Source organism: Mirounga angustirostris, unplaced genomic scaffold, assembly GCF_029215605.1.
Source record: "Mirounga angustirostris isolate CCGP_5_RB_7025 unplaced genomic scaffold, mMirAng1.0.hap1 SCAF_16, whole genome shotgun sequence".
Classification (NCBI taxonomy): Eukaryota; Metazoa; Chordata; class Mammalia; order Carnivora; family Phocidae; genus Mirounga; species Mirounga angustirostris.
Window position 1 is genome coordinate 20,521,180 of NW_026991724.1, and position 17,720 is coordinate 20,538,899.

The following is a 17,720-nucleotide window of genomic DNA, read 5'->3' on the forward strand; positions in this document are numbered from 1 at the left end:
AGCCTCTGTGGAAAACAGTATGGAGTTTCCTCAAAAAGTTAAAAATAACTACCCTACAATTCAGTAACCACATTACTGGGCATTTACTCGAAATATACAAAAACACTAATTCAATGGGATACAGGCACCCCTATGTTTATAGTAGCATTATTGGCTATTACAGTAGACAAATTATGGAAGCAGCCCGAGTGTCCATCAATAGATGAATAGATCAGGAAAATGTGGCACATATATATACAATGGAATATTATTCAGCCACAAAAAGAGTGAATCTTGCCATTTGCACCAGCATGGATGAATCGAGAGAGTATAATGCTAAACGAAGTAAGTCAGAGAAAGACAAATTTACCATATGATCTCACTCACGTGGAATTTAAGAAACACAACAAACTAGCAAAAGAAAAAGAGAGAGAGAAACCAAGAAACAGACTCTTAACTATAGAGAACAAATTGATGGTCACCTGAGGGGAGGTGGGTGGGGGATGGGTGAAATCGGTGATGGGGATTAAAGAGTGCACTTGTCCTATGATCACCGAGTAATGTATGGAATTGCTGAATTGCTATATTGTGCACTTGAAACTAATATAACACTGTATGTTAACTATACTGGAATTAAAATTGAAAATCAAATTTAAAAAACAAGAATGTAGCAAAGCCAGAACTTGAACATAAATCTGTTTATGTATATATAGATATAGACAAAGGTACAGTGTGCTTGTAATGTTGCTGATGCGGCTAGTACATGGGGGATTCATCACTAGATTAGGAGAGTAGCTGGTAGAGCCTGGGAGTTTATCGTCAGAGAGATGGCACTTTTTGCAAACCTGGGAACAAGGCAGGCAAACAAATATGGTCCCAGGAAGGCACCATGGTCATTCAGAGGAATCCAAAGACAATGGTCTGCACAAGGGAGATACTGAGATAGGATTACCAGGCAATAAACAGTTCTCGTAAGGTCCCAGAAGAGCTGAAGAAAGACTGCTTTGCCCAGTCAGGTACAAGGTTCAGCACCCCCAATAAGCTTAAGGCTTATATAGCATTCTAACAGACTGCATGCTCCATTATCCACACTAAAAAAATTGTTTGGTGGTAGAAGGAAAAAACAAACAGGATTATTAGCAGGCAGCCATTAATGCCCTTGCTCACATGCGACCATATAGTAAAGTTACATTGCTTCGGCGCAGATACTAGTTTCATTGCCATGAACTCGAACGAGATTTGGAGAAAACCATAACAGGTTTCTGTAAACCATCGTGTAAATTGGTAATTATCTACAGAGACTTATCAGGGAAGACTACACCTCCCAGTTGTCCTTGACTATGCAGATTATGGTGTGATTAAGTAGAATATGGGTCAACCTGAAAGCATTCAAAGCCACATTATATAGATAAATATACAAACAGTACTGGAACTCATAAAATCCATGGAAGGGAACCTAAACCTTAGAAGAGTTTAAGTGACTTGTCCAAAACCACTCAACTTGGAAGTGGTAGAGACAAGGTTTCAACCCTTGTTTCTCTATATTGTTTCACACAGAATATTTTTAAAATGCAAAAATGCAGATAAGATCATCTCAAATCTGGCTTCTCTACTGAAAACCTTTCAGTGGCTTCCACCAAGCTTAAACAAAACCTGAAGTCTTTCCTATTTCCTGCAATGGCCTTTACACAGATGGGCCCCAGCCTACCCATGCCCTTACCTTTTACAGAAAGCTCCAGCTCTACTTGAATTCTTGCTTCTGTAGGTCTTCAGTATGTGCCCATTTCAGGGTTTTTGCCATTTGTTCTTTGCTCTGTCTGTAATTTTTATCCCCAGAGATTCACACGATTGATTGCTAACCCTTCAAGGGAGTTCAGATGCCTTCTTCTGAGGGACGTCTTCTCTGACCAACTAATTCCAAATCAATCTCGATTCTCCTTCTTTCTTCTTCTCACACAGACATATTTAACACAAGTGTACACACTCACACACACATCACACATTCATATACACACTCACAGTCATGCATGCATATGCGTACCAGACACTCATACACACCCAGACATGAATTCACACATGTACCATCCCCCTCACAAACCGTATACGCTCACACAGAGTCACACGCTGTCTCATTACCCTCTACCCCTTACGCTACTTTATTTTTCTTCTTTCTGGCAATGACATCAGAGTAGGTATACATTTGCTTTTTTTTTTTTTTCTTCTCTTCAGTGTGCCTCAGTAAGGGAAGAAACTTGACGATTTCATTCACCGCTGAGTCTCCAGGGGCTAAAGCAGCACCTGGCATTAGGTTCCCAGTAAATATTAAATAAGTATAAATGGACAGACCACACTGTGGGAAACCTTTCCAGAGAAGGCAGTGCTTATTGATCAAACGGTGAAGGAGGTGATATAAGAGGAGAGTCAACTATAGTTAGAAGAGTCATAACCTTGAAGGATAGAATTTGCTTTTGATTTAAAAAAAAAAAAATACGGAGCTGTGGAAGTTTTTTTAAAAGAGAAGGATGTGTTTCTGGGTACCTGGCAGTGCTTTGGAATTAACTTGTGGACCATCCTGAAGACAAGAAGTCTTTGCTCTTTGAACGTATAAGGATACACATGGTCCTCCATCACTGCCTGATGGGAAATGGAACAGAGTATTGTTTTCCTTTCTCTCATGTGGCCGGTGACCCCACCACATAACCCTGGACCCCAATACTGTTTCATCATCCTTTGTAGAACACATTTCTTTGACAAGCAGGCCATGTGGGATCTTCCTCTCTGTCCATTCACTTCTTTCATGTTTTCAATCAATAGAGAGTTCAATTTCAAACCCTTTGAGAAATTTATTGGGATTCAATGAAATCTAAAGTCTTACAGCTGTCAAATAAAAGGGAAAATTAAAATAGATGTCTTCTTCTTCTAGGCGTATACCAGATGTCTGTGTCAGAAGCAGCTGTCCCCGGGGAGGAAGTAGGAAGAGTAAAGGCAAAAGACCCAGACATTGGAGAAAATGGCTTAGTCACATACAATATTGTTGATGGAGACGGTATGGACTTGTTTGAGATCACGACGGACTATGAGACACAGGAAGGCGTGGTCAAACTGAAAAAGGTGAGTTAGGGTGAGGACGCAGGTATGTGAGTGGGCCGGCCAGCCCTGCCAAGGCAACACTGCAGCGAATGCAGAGTGGAAGGCTAAGCAACAAGAATATGGACAACTGGGAGCTGGCCTGACTTTGCAGTTCAGCTCCCCGTTCTGGGCCATAACAGAACTGTATGCCCTTCTGTTACTGCAGAGGGAGCTAGCAAAGGGGCTGGGGATGCCGGCCAACTGCCTGTTAGTTTTTCTGTGATTTAGCACCGTTTTCACACAGAAGGGTAGATAGGTAGATAAATCTAGAGTTTGGACAAACAGCCCTGAGCATGTAAGGGGTTCCTCCTTTGGCTCTGCCAAGCTAACTCTATTCATACTGGCTGCTCAGAGCATTTCCCATCTGAAGCATCCAAGGGCCACTGCACTGCTGGGCCCTGTGTGAAACTTGAGCCAATCCACTGCTTGATTTTCTCTCAAAATTGAGCCTGAGAAACAGCAATGATGGACTTTCCCCCACAGTCAGCTAAACTGTCCCTAAAAATGTGTCCTGGAATTAACTCACAGCAAAGAGGAGTTTATTGTTTGTCCTGGTTTTATTTTAAAAATCTAAAATTTACTCAATACTCAATATAGGCTAAATGAAGTCCGAGCATCTTACAAACATTTATTTTTCAGAAAAATCATATAAAGTAGATAATATTGTCCCGATGGGCAATGGTATCTCAATTTAATTATGAAGAGATTGGGGCTCAGACAGATTAGATAATTTGATCCTGTCATAGTCACATGGCTAGCAGCTCATGGACATGAAATTCAAACCTAGGGTATTCTGGAACAACTTTCCACTCAAAACATTTTGGAAACAGCTGGGCCAGAAAAGGATTGTAAAGGAAGCCAGATAGGATTCACTTTCAAGTGAAGAAATAGTTATGGTCTTTTCTAAAATGGTTTTCCCCCCTGATTTACCACTTGAGAAATCAACACCTCTCCATCATCAAAGTGTATGGAGCATTAAATCTGAATTGGATGATGGGATTACCTTGGTTTTAATCAAGCATTCAGTTTCAGCTTGGTTTTGTAGCATGAATATTAAGCTCCTTGGTGTGATGGGAAAGATTGGACTGTAACACTGATAAAAAATTAATTTGAAGAATCAATAAAGAGGCCAGTAGCTGGAGAACAGGCAGGAGTAGGGTTGGGGAAATTCCTGGGAGGAATCTTTTAGTTAGGGAAGCAGAGAGAGATGTGCTCTCGGAAGCTGACTTTTTGCAATACTTGCAAGCATTGTTGGGTTTGGGAGATAGTCTATGGGACACAAAACAAAGAGAAGGTAGGAGGTGACTCTTTCATAAAAGAATATGGAAGTTGAGGTGAACTTTGTATACTTGGAAAAGTCAACATTAGTGACAAAGAATTAGTGGCCGTGGCAGCCTAATCATTGACAACGGAGGGCTGGGGTAATCACTCCCTCTGGTTTTCTGCTAGAAAAGTAGCTGAGTGACTTATGTGTTAGCACAGAGTTGTCAACTTACCTTGTTAATTAATATTACTTTCCCTTCGGCTTGACACTGACATATGAACACTGACATCAGCAATTCCTGCCTCCCACCCTTTGCTGTTCAAGTAATTGGGTAGTTGGTTATGCTAAGGTTGTCACCTGTTTTCAATGTATTCAAGGTATAAACATGTACTGTGTCTCTAAGATCCTGAAACATTTAAATCACCCCATGGAACTCACACATCACAAATGAGCTCTCTGCATATGATTAATTTGCACATTTCCCCCCAGTTCAGTGTGTTTATTCCAGGCAAAGGAATCATCTTCTATAAAGCACTGAAGTCTAGGTTTAGGGCACAGTATGATGTTATTTCATTTGTAAAAGAATGTTTGCTTGAACTTGTAGCACAAAGTTCTAAATGTGCACCAGGAAAGAAAAGAATTTTGAGGGGTGAATGTAGTTGTATAAAATAATGAATCCTATGGAAGTCATTATACATGATTTAATAATATAAGAGAATATAGAGAGATCATGGACGTATTTTTCTCTTAAAAGATTCTTTAATATGGTATTTTTACTCATTTCTTAATTCATTCACCCATTTTTCTACCAAGAGTTATTGAATTCTTATTCTTTGTAAGCAGGCCCCTTGTGAGAGGCTGGACATCTAAAGTTGAAAAGACAGAGTCCTGGCTATAGGGAGGTCACAATTTAACAGGACAGTTGAGTGAAAAGACAAAATAGAGCAGGTTTTCTCAGCCTGGGCATATTAACATTTCAGGACCGACGATTCTTTGTTGCCCGGGCTGTTTTGTGCATTGTAGGATGGTGAGAAGCATCCCTGGCCTCTCCTTGCTAGATGTAAGCACACACACTACAACACCCCACCTGTTGTGATGATTTAAAAATAGCTCTAGACATTGCCTCATATCCCTGGTGGACGTAGAGCAAAATCTCTCCCCAACTGAGAACCAACTGTAATAAAGTGTGATAAAATCTATGAATACGGGTCATGAATGACTTCTTACACAAGTAAGAATTTACTCCTAGAGAAGTAGGAATTTACCAGATAGATAAGGAGAGGAAGGTCCCCCACACACAAAAAAGAGCTCCTGAGGGGCTGCTCTTGTAGAAACAGGACACATTTAAGAAACTTAGAATAAGTTCAGTCTTGAGAGTTTGAGTTGGATACCGTGGGACCAACTGAAACACTGTTGTTGGAATCCAAGGGAGAAATTACAAAGAACTGAAGAAGACAGAACAGGTTAGGGTGAAGAATTTAAGAGACATTTAGGAGGTGGGTCATTCATGTATCAAATAGCTTAGGAAGCAATAAATATTTCTTGAGTATCGCTCTGTGTCAGACACAGTAAGCGTCGGAGGTGTAATGGTGCATAAGAGAGAACCTGCCCTCAGGATATTCAGTCTTTGTGTGGTTAGCTGAAGAACCAGTGCGAAATAAAAATGAAACCTGTCGGTGGCTTGGTGGACTTGGGGAGGAAAATCCAATCTGTTCATCGCAACGCCCTTGATCAAGAAGGCTCCTATTTATGGCACAGAGATCCTGGCGCAGTTTCTGAGCTATTTCCTTTGTACCAAATAAACTTGTAAAGCAGTGTGAGAGCAGCATTAGAAGACGTTTTAAATATCCCCTATTTTATTTTTTTTTATTTTTTTTTAAAGATTTTATTTATTTACTTGAGAGAGAGAGAATGAGAGACAGAGAGCACGAGAGGGAAGAGGGTCAGAGGGAGAAGCAGACACCCCGCCGAGCAGGGAGCCCGATGTGGGACTCGATCCCGGGACTCCAGGATCATGACCTGAGCCGAAGGCAGTCGCTTAACCAACTAAGCCACCCAGGCGCCCCTCTTTTTTTTTTTTTTTAAAGATTTTATTTATTTATTTGAGAGAGAGAATGAGAGAGAGAGAGCATGAGAGGGGGGAGGGTCAGAGGGAGAAGCAGACTCCCCGCCGAGCAGGGAGCCTGATGCGGGACTCGATCCCGGGACTCCAGGATCATGACCTGAGCCGAAGGCAGTCGCTTAACCAACTGAGCCACCCAGGCTCCCCTAAATCTCCCCTATTTTAAAAACTATTTTTATGTCCGAGTATTTTTTTATATTCTTTGTCCACATATATATACGTATGGGTCTATAACATTTGACACAGTTGCAATGCTAGAGTGATCTGATTTGTTAACTTAATGTCATATCATAAACATTTTACATGCTGTTATATAATATACATAATCATTTTTAATGACTACATAACATCCCATCCTATTGATGGACCATTATTTCCTTAATAAAATCTCACAGTTGGATTTGGTGTTTTGTGTGTATGTTTCCCCTGATTAGATATAACCCTTTATTAAATCTGACAAACACCATGCATTTTTGAATATTGTTTGTTTTGGTTTTCTGTTGAATTAATCCCTCAGGGAGAATTCTCAGAGGTGGGATTAGTAAACTAAGGGGTATTAAGATTTTTATGGTTTATGTAGTGTGTTGCCTCATTTAGCTTTATTTCAACTACTCATAACATGGATATAAATGTTCATAGGGGAAACTACCTTAAATCTTTTTTTGGGAAGAGTCAAGGTATAAATTGTAGGTAAATGTGTAAAGGTCATTCGTCCATCAGCCCTGCTCCCCATTCACTCGAAACAACTAGTGTAGACGCTCACTTGTTACAGTCAATCCCGGGGAGCGGGGAAGCAAAGATCAACAAGACTCAACAGAGTCCTTTGGGATGCCCCCCACCCAACCCCCACCTAGCAGGGGTAAGAATGAAGGACTGCAGAAAGGCAGCTCAGGGAAGTTGATTTCACAAGGCAATGAGGATTGGGCTGACTACCTGAAGACTTAGTCAAATCCCACCAAACTAGGCAAGGGCATTCCAGACAAATGTTTGCAAGGATTTGGGGAGTTTTGCTTGGAATCTGAAAAGTATCGGATTGCAGTGTGACTATAATAGCCTCAGCATCAACAGTGCTGTCCATTGGGAACATGGCTCTGGGCTCTGGGTCCCTAGCCATAGTTCAAAAAGTTCTGCTCTAAAAGCATCAACAGGCTACCTGAGGTTAGAAAGTTTCTCCTTACCTGCTCTCAGAACTATCATATTCCAGTTTTTTATATTGTGTAATAATGGGAGAGATTTTTGAGAAATTGCAGCAATCTTGTACCTGCAGCCCATAAATAACTTTCCTTTCTGCTGCTCAGTAACCCAGAGAAGGACAAAGAAGCTGCTGAGTCCCAGAAGGGTGGATCGGCTATGTCGGATTTTCCTTCAGGAAGAAGAATGTTCCCTGAGTCTGGGGTGTTGGGGTGGGAAGATGATGGGAAAAACTTTGAATGTGTTTCTCCTTACTGAAACTGGAATCGTCCTTAGTTTTGAGCTTTGTAGAATTAGGTCAGGACTAAACCCTATGATTATATGCCCATTCACAATAAGTGTTTGCCAGGCAATTGACAACAGCATGGCAGGCAGATGCTAACCTTAAAAGACCCAACTCTTTCCAAACATTTTGTAGTTCAGCATCATCCTGAGTGCTAATTAGAAAGTTCTGTTTTCCTAGGCAACCGGGCTTGTTTCTCTGCCACAGTTGTACTTCTCACCTTTGGCTGATTGATTCATTTGTACCTCCTCTCATTCAGAAACAGGGAGTGTTTACCATCAATTTCTCAATAACTGCAGTCATTCAAATACTACTTTTCAATTTTTCTTGACTCTGTGTGAAATCTATACTGTTGATAATTTTTTTCTTTAAGTGGGCTTCTTTTAAACATATATGCATTCTTTTAACAGGGAAGCATTATTCTCACTGTCCTATATCACTTGCCATAAATGGAAGGTAACCTAGAAATGACTGCAGTCAAATAAAATGATGTCATTACATTCTAGCTAGACAATTTTATCACAGTCTCTCAAAAGGAGATCAGGAAACATATCATATATGTTAAAAAGTAGCACTATACTGAGGTTTACTGATGTATCCTTGACCTGTTTGGTAGTGGAAGAATTAGAAAAGGAATACTAGTGTCAGTAAGTAACTTAATAAGTAAGTTAATGTCATTCAGCAAATCCATCCACCAAAGTTACCCATGAACTACCTGAAGTCATCTTAAGGGCCACTGTTGGTCTGGGTCCCAGACTTTGGGAAGTGCTACATGGTCAGAAAATTTAAAATTAGGTTGTCAATATAATTAAGCCAGCTGTGTGTGTGTGTGTGTGTGTGTGTGTGTGAATGTGTATGAGAGGAGTCATCTAACAAGACATAACTTGTGCTGAAATTTAGGGGGTGTTTTTATTACCAAGGTTCTTAGTACTTTACAGAATGGGCTACATCATTTACTTTTGTAATGTTTTAATTCCTTTCCTTAGATGATTTTAGTGAGTGATTTGGACAGCCTTAGTGTTGTTATTATAGAATGAAGTTCATTTTCGATGATGTGGTCCTCCTGTGTCTGTTGGGGTCCTGGAATTACCCACGGAACACAGTCCAGCTTTCAGCAATTGATTTGTCTGATTTTCTGACCAAATGGCTCAGGTAATTGGATATTGAATAGACCCTGATTTTCTCCCTTTGAGGAGCTATTCACTCTGCCCTGTAAAACAATCTGGTCTTTCTCCTCCATAATTCTTTCAAGGAATTGGTTGTCAATCTTCCCTTCTTTCTTGCCAGCCCGTAGATTTTGAAACCAAAAGAGCGTACAGCTTGAAGGTAGAAGCAGCCAACGTGCACATCGACCCAAAGTTCATCAGCAACGGGCCTTTCAAGGACACCGTGACAGTGAAGATCGCAGTGGAAGACACTGACGAGCCCCCCATGTTCTTGGCCCCAAGTTACATCCATGAAGTCCAGGAAAATGCAGCTGCAGGCACGGTGGTTGGGAGAGTGCATGCCAAAGACCCAGATGCTGCCAACAGCCCCATAAGGTACAGACATTTATTTAAAAGGCCTGGATGAGGAATTTTCGAGGCAAGAAGTTTTAGGAAAGTCCTGAGGGAAGCACCTCCTTCAGTTTCAAAAAGGGTCCAAGATGATCTGGTTCAATGCAGTGTAAACAAGATTAAGATTCAGGAGATGTGAGTTTGACTCCCCCTCTGCCATGAACTTTTTGGATCGGCTCTTTCAAGCTACCTAATTTCTGTTTGTAGCAGACTTGACAACGTGTACGAGGTGAGGCAGCTCTCAGCGGGTCCTGTCTTAGGGAGCTGTGCTGAAGTAGGAATAAGGATTATGAAGTAATCATCGTAATTACAATTTATGGAACACTTTTCTATGCTCCAGTTACTCTACTACGTGTGTTAGACATAGGATCTAATGTATCCCAGCAACTTTATTTTATAGGAATTATTGTCACTTAAATTGAGGGGACATGGAGTCTCCACGGGGCAAAGTGACTTGGCCAGAGCGACACAGCCAGTGAACAGGGGGCTAGGAGAGCAAGCTCTGTCTAGCTAATGGCTACTGGGCACTTTGAAGAGATAACAAAGGGCCACGCAAACTTAGGGTGCTTTTATTATTACGGATCTATCTTTATAACTTAAAAAACTAGCTAGAAAAGTGATTCAGAACCCTGCCTTCCCCTCTCCCCAACCTGTGTTAATGACAGATGAGGCCGATGAGGAAGAGGATGGAGATGAGAAGGGAGGAAGATAGCCAGAGAAGGCTGGTCTCGCATCAGAGATGTGGATGGGACAGGAATACACAGCTGCCTGAAACCTGCCCCGGGGTTGGATTCCAGAAGCTGGTTATTTGTCCATGGTCCTTCCACTAATGCCATTTTTTAAAAAAGATTTTGTTTATTTATTTGAGAGAGAGAGCGAGAGAGCGGGGGAGGAGCAGACGGAGAGGGACAAACTCTGCGCTGAGTGGGGAGCCCCACGCAGGGTTCAATCCCATGATCCTGAGATCATGACCTGAGCCGAAATCAAGAGTCAGACGCTTAACCGACTGAGCCACCCAGGTGCCCCCGCACTGATTCCTTTCTCACCTGGACTTCTTCCTCTGCCTCCTCCTGGTCTCCCTGCCTCCAGTTTCTCACCCACCTTTCTGCTGTCCTATAGCCAGACTGAGCATTTTTAACCACACATCCAAACATCATATCAGACTTCAGACATCAATGATCAAACTGTTCCCCCTTGCAGCTCCCTCCAGAATAATCCCAACTCTCTTATTTAGTGTCTGGCTCTTCTTGGAGCCTCTCCACCCCGATTCCTGCTGTGTCCTACTCATCTCTTCCCTTCTCAGTCTACTTTCCTTTGGCATCAGACTCTGAATTGCAGCTAAACTGGGCCACTTCCTATTCTTTGAATCAAATGTACTACTCTCTGCTGATTCCTGACCTTCGCATGTTCTTCCTCCCCAGGGGAGCTCTGCTCCCCTTTCTTTCAAACTTGCTACATGATACTCATTTATCCCACCTCCACTTGGGTGTCGCCTTATCTAGAAATTCTTCCAGGGCACCCTACTGATTGATCAGATGCAGTTTCCACCTCACAGTGCTCACCACGCAAAATCACGGTGACTCCTTATGTTATGTGTTGTCCTTGGCACACACAAAAAGGGTCAGGGAATGTCTGTCAGGTTCCAGGGTTGATAAGCTATAGCCCACAGGAAAAATCCAGCCACCAGTTGCATTTTGAGGAACCTCTGTACTCTTTTTCATAATGGCTCTATCTTGAAGAGATATCTTCACTCCCATGTTCACTGATGCATTATTCCCAATAGCCAAGACATGGAAACAACTTCAGTATCCATCAATGGATGAACAGATAAAGAAAATGTGATATATATGTGTGTGTGTGTGTGTGTGTGTGTATTATAAATTAGGCTTAAAAAGACAAGGGAATCCTATCATTTGTGATAATTTAGATGAATTTGGAGGGCATTCTACTAAAAGAAATTAGTCAGACACAGAAAGACAAACATAGCATGATACTACTTATATGTGGAATCTAAAAGTCAAACTTTGGGACGCCTGGGTGGCTCAGTCAGTTAAGCGTCTGCCTTCGGCTCAGGTCATAATCCCAGGGTCCTGGGATCAAGTCCCGCATGGGGCTCCTTGCTCAGTGAGGAGCCTGCTTCTCCCTCTGCCTGTCGCTCCCACCCCTGCTTGGGCTCTCTCTCTGACAAATAAATAAATAAAATCTTTAAAAAATAATAAAATAAAAATTAAAAAGTGAAACTTCGAGAAACAGAGAGCAGAATGGTGGTTGCCAGGGTAGTTCCCACTAGGGGGTGGGGAAATGGGGAGATATTGGTCATAGCGTACAGCTTTCAGTTATGAAATGAGTAAGTTCCAGAGATCTAATGTACAGCCTGTTAGCTATTTTGAAAAATGTATTATATACTTGCAATTTGCTAAGAGAGTCCATCTTAAGTGTTCTCACCACACACACAGGAAATAGTAACCAGGAGAAGTGATAAATATATTAATTAGCTTGAGCATGGTAATCATTACATAAACTATACTTATAGCAAAACATCTTATTGTACACATTATATATAGACTTTTTATTATTTGTCAATCATACCTAAGTAAAGCTGGGGGAAAAAAGTAAACAAATCTGAGCATCAAAAAACATTTTGCCATGAACAATGGAGTTTTTCTGTTGACACCAAAGAAAATGGTGAAAGGGCAGGAGGAAGACCCAAATGAAAATGTTGTTAGTTGCCTTTAAATCCTTGAGTGTTGTCCCTTTTGGGAGAAAGGAAGAGAATTGCCCTTTAATGGGCATCTTCTTAGCCTCAGACAATGTGTTGCACTAAGTTATTTAAACTAATCCTCAGATAACCTTTGAAGCTATGACTGCTTTAGGATGCAATAGATGGAAATACTTAGCCTCAAATGGGTGACATGCACTCTTCAGAGTCACCTAGCCAGGTGAGTATAGAAGACTGGGCTTCAGTGCAGATCTGCCTTCAGTCCATTTTGAGCTTCTTACTCTAGCCAAACAGCCACCAATAAAAAAATTTCCCGGGCGCCTGGGTGGCTCAGTTGGTTAAGCGACTGCCTTCGGCTCAGGTCATGATCCTGGAGTCCCGGGATCGAGTCCCGCATCGGGCTCCCTGCTGAGCAGGGAGTCTGCTTCTCCCTCGGACCCTCCCCCCTTTCATGCTCTCTGTCTCTCATTCTCTCTGTCTCAAATAAATAAATAAAATGTTTAAAAAAAAAAAATTTCCCAAGAAGGTTTGAGTACCGTGTTCTCTCTATGCAGGAAGAAATATTACATAATGACTGAGGACTGGCGTTAACAACACCTTTAAACTACTCAGAAATGTCCATGGCATGGATTTTAAATGAGTTAGCTTTGGCCTTAGAATATCGAGGTGCATTAGCAGTGCATTGGAAGAGTGATGACGTAAAAACACTTGAGACAACTGCTCATTTCCTCTGTGCCTCTTGTCTCCAGGACCCACATCTGCGATTGGTTATTTGGGTCATGTTCTCAGCGGTAGCTGTTCTGTGCATGTAGGCAATTTCCGTGTCTATAATTATCCAAAGATGCTCAGTACGGCCCTTGAACCGCCCCTCCTCATCCACTCAGTCCCTGTTCCTCAAACAAATTATAGAACATTCAAATCTTTTTTATGTGGTTTGTCTCCTGTCCTGCTGGCTGCACTACCTAATTTCCTGATTGTTTATTTTCCCCTGTACAGGAATTCATGTCCTTGGACATGTGGGCAGGACACTATAGTGTCAACCAAACTCTTAGCTGCGTGGAAATTTTGCAGATCTTTTTTCTCAGACTCTGTAGCATGAGATACACTTTTGTTCACTGTTGGCTTCTGGAGATATTCTCTCTTCTTAGGTTCCTTGGCAGTAATCTGTTCATGCCTGAGACAGCACCACCCTGGGGTCTTCACTAGACTTTGATCCCTGTCCAGGCAGTGGGGGCTCCCTGAGACACATCCTTTTGACTTGGACCTCTCTCTCTCTGTGTCCCCTCATCTACAGCATTCCTACCCCTGCGTGACTGAATTGAGTTAATGCTCCAGATTCTCGGCCTCAGGGCTGATCTTTCTCTCTAATTCCACTCCGTACCTAACCTGCGGTCTGCTGTGAATTTTCACACGCTTGCTTTTTTCCTTCACTGGCTCACTCATTTTTTTAAAACTTATTTTTGAGTTCATACTTATTGTGACACCCTTAAAAAGAAAGAAACCTGACTCCACCTTGATTCTGTGAAACCTGAGGTAGAGCTGACTTGTTACTCTCTCAGCGTGGCAGCATATCCCTAGTGGAATTCTGAACTCTCCTTCTTGCTAAGCTGCCTTTGTTTTTGTGTTTCTCAATGTCTCCTTCTCTGACACTCAGGCAAGGAACTCTCTAGGACTCTCCCAGCCTCCTCCTGGTGCTCTCTTCATCACACAGTCTTCTGTCCCCGCTCTCACTCCTATACCAGCTCCTGTACCCTTTCACCTCATTCAGAGCCTAACCATGACTCGACCCTTCCTCTACTCTCTCTCTTGCTTAGACCATCTTGCCCATCCTACCTTATTAATCATCCCCATGGCCAATCCCATTTATTTGTTCCTCTGATCAAAAGCCTTCCATGATTTTTCACTGGCTGTAGGATGAAGGTCACACTCTGTAGACTGACATCTGAGAACGTCCATGGTCTGTCCACAGTGTGTGACAGCAATCACAAGAAAAAGAAGAGCAACTGTGACTTGTTGTACTGTTCACAGTATGTGAGGTGCTAGGTTGTATACTTTACCATGTATCATCATTTCATGTAATTCTGTAATTCTTACAAATAAGCTATAAGCTAGGTACTGTTAATATTCCCGTTTAAGAGATAAGTCAGCTGAGATTCAAAGAACCTAAATGGCTTTTCCAATATCACCGAGCTTATATGTACTGGAGCATGAACTTGTATCTGGGCCTTTACAAAACCGAAATTCATGCCCTTCGCTTCTAGAGAATAACACTTTGCATTGTTAATTATCTTTCTCCCTGTGAATGTGTCTTGTCATGTCAACTAGATAGTAAACTCCCTGATGGCAGGGGAAAAAGAAAGTCTATTATTTTTGCCTCCTTTTCATAGAGGGCTATCTGCTGAAAGCTATGTTCCTGAGCCTCTCCTGACAGTTACAAGGTGTAAATGGTTTATCTTCAGTTTCCTGACTGGGGCAGGGGATTCATCATTCCATTCCCACAGGGAGCTTCAAAGTTGAATAATATCGTGGATGAGCTCTTGTCTTTTATACTGTGAAGTGCAGCTCCATGTGGGGGACCTCTGTGGAAACAACATGATGTAGAAGTGGAAGATCTGGGTTCTAATGTTGGGTCCCCTAGGAACTAGATAATCGGCCATTTGCAAATCCCATCATTTGTAAATTGAAGAGATTAAATTCTCTGACATCCATGGTCTTTGCCACCTTTAATATATCTTGGCTTTTATGACCCTCAGTGAACGCCTTCAGACATATGTATTCTGTAAACTTTAGGAAAGCACAGCTAAGCCCCCCAAGAGCAGGAAATCACCCAATTATGAAGCCCAGTATAACCCCCAGAATTAATCTAACCACTATTGCTCTGCATTCTGGAGACAGTATGGCAGAGTGAAAAGGAAAGGGGCTTTGGAATTCAACAGACTTATTAAAAGCCAGCACTCTGTTGCTTACAACTCCAGGTACCCTGGGCAAGATATTTTACCTTACCACACCTCAATATAGGCCATTCTTCTTGTCCCATCTCCCTCTTCCCTTTGCCATAAATACGATCCAGTAATATTCTGGAAATTATTTTGTCTTTTGTTAGTAAAAAGCAAATTTTCTAGTGGACAGGAGTAGCTAAAACCTTCCAGCTATGCTATTAGGCACAGCCCGTCATGCAAGTATGGGCAGAATGCTCTACAAATGAAGGACTAAGGCTGCTTTGCATATTTCACCATGGAATTCAGAACCAAGCTCCCTGGGAACCCCTAAAACCAAATAAATAAACTAAATAAATTCATTCAAAATAGAGTTAGCATTTTTCTTTAAATAAGGAGAAAACTGATTTTTTAGGACCATAAATGATCCTTGATGATAAATTTAGATAAACTTAAAACTATTTACTATTTAATAATGCAAAAATCTAATAAAGGTTTGATACATTTGTGACTTTCTGAGTAGTTTGGGAGCAAGGCAATCCCACTTCCAAAATGCAGATAGAATTTCATAAAAATTCAGATAGTGGGTGATTGTAGTAAATACGAAGAAATATGCAACATGTCATTAGGCTTCTCAATCAGATATATGCTAAACAGCTCTTTCATTCATTGTACTGAATAAAGAATTCCAATGTGGCAAAATGATTTCTAAAAAAGATTCATGTATGAAGTTTAAAAAGTAAATTTGATTAAAAAGGAAACCTAGCTGAAGCAATTCATTGAAAAAGTTGTTTCAAATATAGCATGGAGAAAATATTCAAATATTAAGCTGCTCGGAATGTCTCTGTCTAATTGCCTCATTTGCATTCTGCTTAGGTATTCCATCGATCGTCATACTGACCTCGACAGGTTTTTCACTATTAATCCAGAGGACGGTTTTATTAAAACCACAAAACCTTTGGACAGAGAGGAAACTGCCTGGCTCAACATATCCGTTTTTGCAGCAGAAATCCGTAAGTATTCTCCTAAGGATTTTGATTCTACTTTACCAAATTTTATTCCATCAGACTCTATATATATTCTGGAAAATGACAGACACTGGGATAGAATATATTTTTTAGTCTTAAGCATATTTTTTCAAACTTTAAAATTTATTATTGGTCATCTATTGAAGATGACATATAAACACATAGAGATATTTTCATTTTATTTTTTATTTTTTTGGCAGAACTGGGTATAATTTTGGCAAGTGAGCTGATAGCCCTCAGCCGCTTGGAACTCATGGCCATCACCGAGGGATTCCCCACTTTATCCTGCCACTCAGGATTGTCTAAACCCAGAGCACAGGGCCCTAGGAGCCAAGATTTGTAGGTGCTTACTTACCTATAGACCAGTGGTTCTCAAACTTGCTCACACACTGGAATATCATGGAAGGCTTGTATTTATTGTCTGAATTCTCTTCTTTCAGACAACCGGCATCAGGAAGCCAAAGTCCCAGTGGCCATTAGGGTCCTTGACGTCAATGATAATGCTCCCAAATTCGCCGCCCCTTATGAAGGCTTCATCTGTGAGAGTGATCAGACCAAGCCACTTTCTAACCAGGTAATGATGCTGTCCTCTTCCGTGGCTATAAACGAGGCATTTGGAAACGGAGTTTGGTCTTGAGAGCTTCACGTAGAGATACTTCCCACTGCCCAAGAGGGCTTCAGAGCCCTACTTCAGCTCTGTAGCTATATTCTCTTGTTAAACCCAGGCTTCTTAGCCAGCCAGGAATTTTTGAATAAATGATGTGTCAATGTCAGCATGATTTATTTATGGACCATCTTTCTCTTTCAGCCAATTGTTACAATTAGTGCAGATGACAAGGATGACACAGCCAATGGACCAAGATTTATCTTCAGTCTACCCCCTGAAATCATTCACAATCCAAATTTCACAGTCAGAGACAACAGAGGTTCGTACCAAGGTTCCTATGCATTCAGAGAAGTAGAAATGGAGAATGAATGGCTTTTATATTGCAGAGCACAAGTGTTTTGGTGCATATGAATAAGTGAGTCTAATTTTATTTCACTCTTTTTGTTGGCTTTGATATTCATGAAGCAGTAGGAAAACCAAGTGGGGAAGCTTACAGGGTCAATGTGCAAACAACTTCATTTATCTTTTTTTAAGAGATTGATAAACCCTTGGGGGGAAGCATGGCTCTATGAATACTGATATCAAGTAAAGCATTAAAAAAGATTAGTTCAACTTTGTAAGGCAATGTAATCTTTCAACTGGCCTTCCCTTCCAAGCATGTTTTTTTTTTGTTTTGTTTTGTTTTGTTTTTTAAGATTTTATTTATTTATTTGAGAGAGCGAGAATGAGAGAGAGTACATGAGAGGGGGGAGGGTCAGAGGGAGAAGCAGGCTCCTCGCTGAGCAGGGAGCCCGATGCGGGACTCGATCCCGGGACTCCAGGATCATGACCTGAGCCGAAGGCAGTCGCTTAACCAACTGAGCCACCCAGGCGCCCTCCAAGCATGGTTTTAATGCAGTGTGGTTG

At 41.4% G+C, this 17,720-nt stretch overlaps 1 protein-coding gene across 2 annotated transcripts in view; it reads left to right on the forward strand.

The window, feature by feature from the left end:
* CDH11 (cadherin 11) overlaps positions 1-17,720 on the forward strand; it is a 188,546-nt gene that overhangs the window by 110,440 nt on the left and 60,386 nt on the right. For both annotated transcript variants that reach the window (XM_064581191.1, XM_045890999.3), the window contains exons 7-11: positions 2,903-3,090; positions 9,256-9,509; positions 16,056-16,192; positions 16,648-16,781; positions 17,016-17,133. In XM_064581191.1, the coding sequence (XP_064437261.1) occupies positions 2,903-3,090; positions 9,256-9,509; positions 16,056-16,192; positions 16,648-16,781; positions 17,016-17,133 (831 nt within the window). The remainder of the gene's footprint in view (positions 1-2,902; positions 3,091-9,255; positions 9,510-16,055; positions 16,193-16,647; positions 16,782-17,015; positions 17,134-17,720) is intronic.